The 876-nt window shown below is 56.5% G+C and overlaps 1 protein-coding gene across 1 annotated transcript in view; it reads left to right on the top strand.

Annotated features, from left to right (window-relative positions):
- Nucleotides 1-132, top strand: part of LOC110336926 (low affinity immunoglobulin epsilon Fc receptor-like) — a 1,083-nt gene extending 951 nt beyond the window's left edge. The window contains exon 3 of the mRNA XM_021219665.1: nt 7-132. Coding sequence (XP_021075324.1) covers nt 7-132 — 126 coding nt within the window. The remainder of the gene's footprint in view (nt 1-6) is intronic.
- The last annotated feature ends 744 nt before the right edge of the window (nt 133-876 follow it).

Here is an 876-nt window from a genome sequence, read left to right as displayed (position 1 = left end):
GGCCAGTGGAACGACGCCTTCTGCCGCAGCTACCTGGATGCGTGGGTGTGCGAGCAGCTGGCAACATGTGAGCTATCTGCCCCCTTAGCCTCTGTGACTCCAACAGGATCCACCCCAAAAAGTGAACCCTGACAAACTTCCGCTCATCCTCTTCTGGACTTCTCCTCTACCTTTATCATGGAGACAGCCGGTCATTGAGGATACCCCCCTATCAGGGCCCGGGCCCCTCTCCGTGACCGAAGGCTTTATGTTCCCACCCACACTGAAGCAGCTGCTGGATGCCAGCTCCTGCCAGCTACCCAGAAAGCCTCTCCAGCTCTCCAGCTAAGCTGGCCATCCCATTCTGCCTGCCCTCCTCAAACCTGGACCCCAGCCGTGCCAGCTCCCCGCCTACTGGCATGCATGTGGGCAGTTGAGCCAAACAGGGAGCTGCCGACAACAAAGATTTCGAAGGCTTCTTCTGNAGTCCCCANNTCTTATCAAATTCCCCACTTCCTCCCACTCTGCATCACAGAACAGGGGTTNCCTCTCCCCAGGATCTGGAAGGGAACCCNCCCATCAAGTTTGCATCAGTGGTCCCTAGTCTCCTACCCTCCTTGAAGGCTGCGCCGGGTGCGCTCCTGGTGCGGGAGGTATTGAAGGGACTCATGGTGAGCTTGGCTCTGGTGGGCCTGGCCCTTCTCTCCCATTCCCTACGCCTTTCTAAAAGCTGGTNACAGTCCTGANGCTAGCCCCCAAGGTCTATTCCCTTATTTGGCCACTTCCTCCTCCTGAGGCTGACCACCAAGGTCCAGCTATCCAAGTATTGAAGTCCAGCCATCAAAAGCCCCCTTTGTCTCACCTAAGGAACATGTTCAATCAAAATACACCAACGCA

Source organism: Mus pahari, chromosome 19, assembly GCF_900095145.1.
Source record: "Mus pahari chromosome 19, PAHARI_EIJ_v1.1, whole genome shotgun sequence".
NCBI lineage: Eukaryota > Metazoa > Chordata > Mammalia > Rodentia > Muridae > Mus > Mus pahari.
This window is presented reverse-complemented; position numbering and strand designations above follow the sequence as displayed.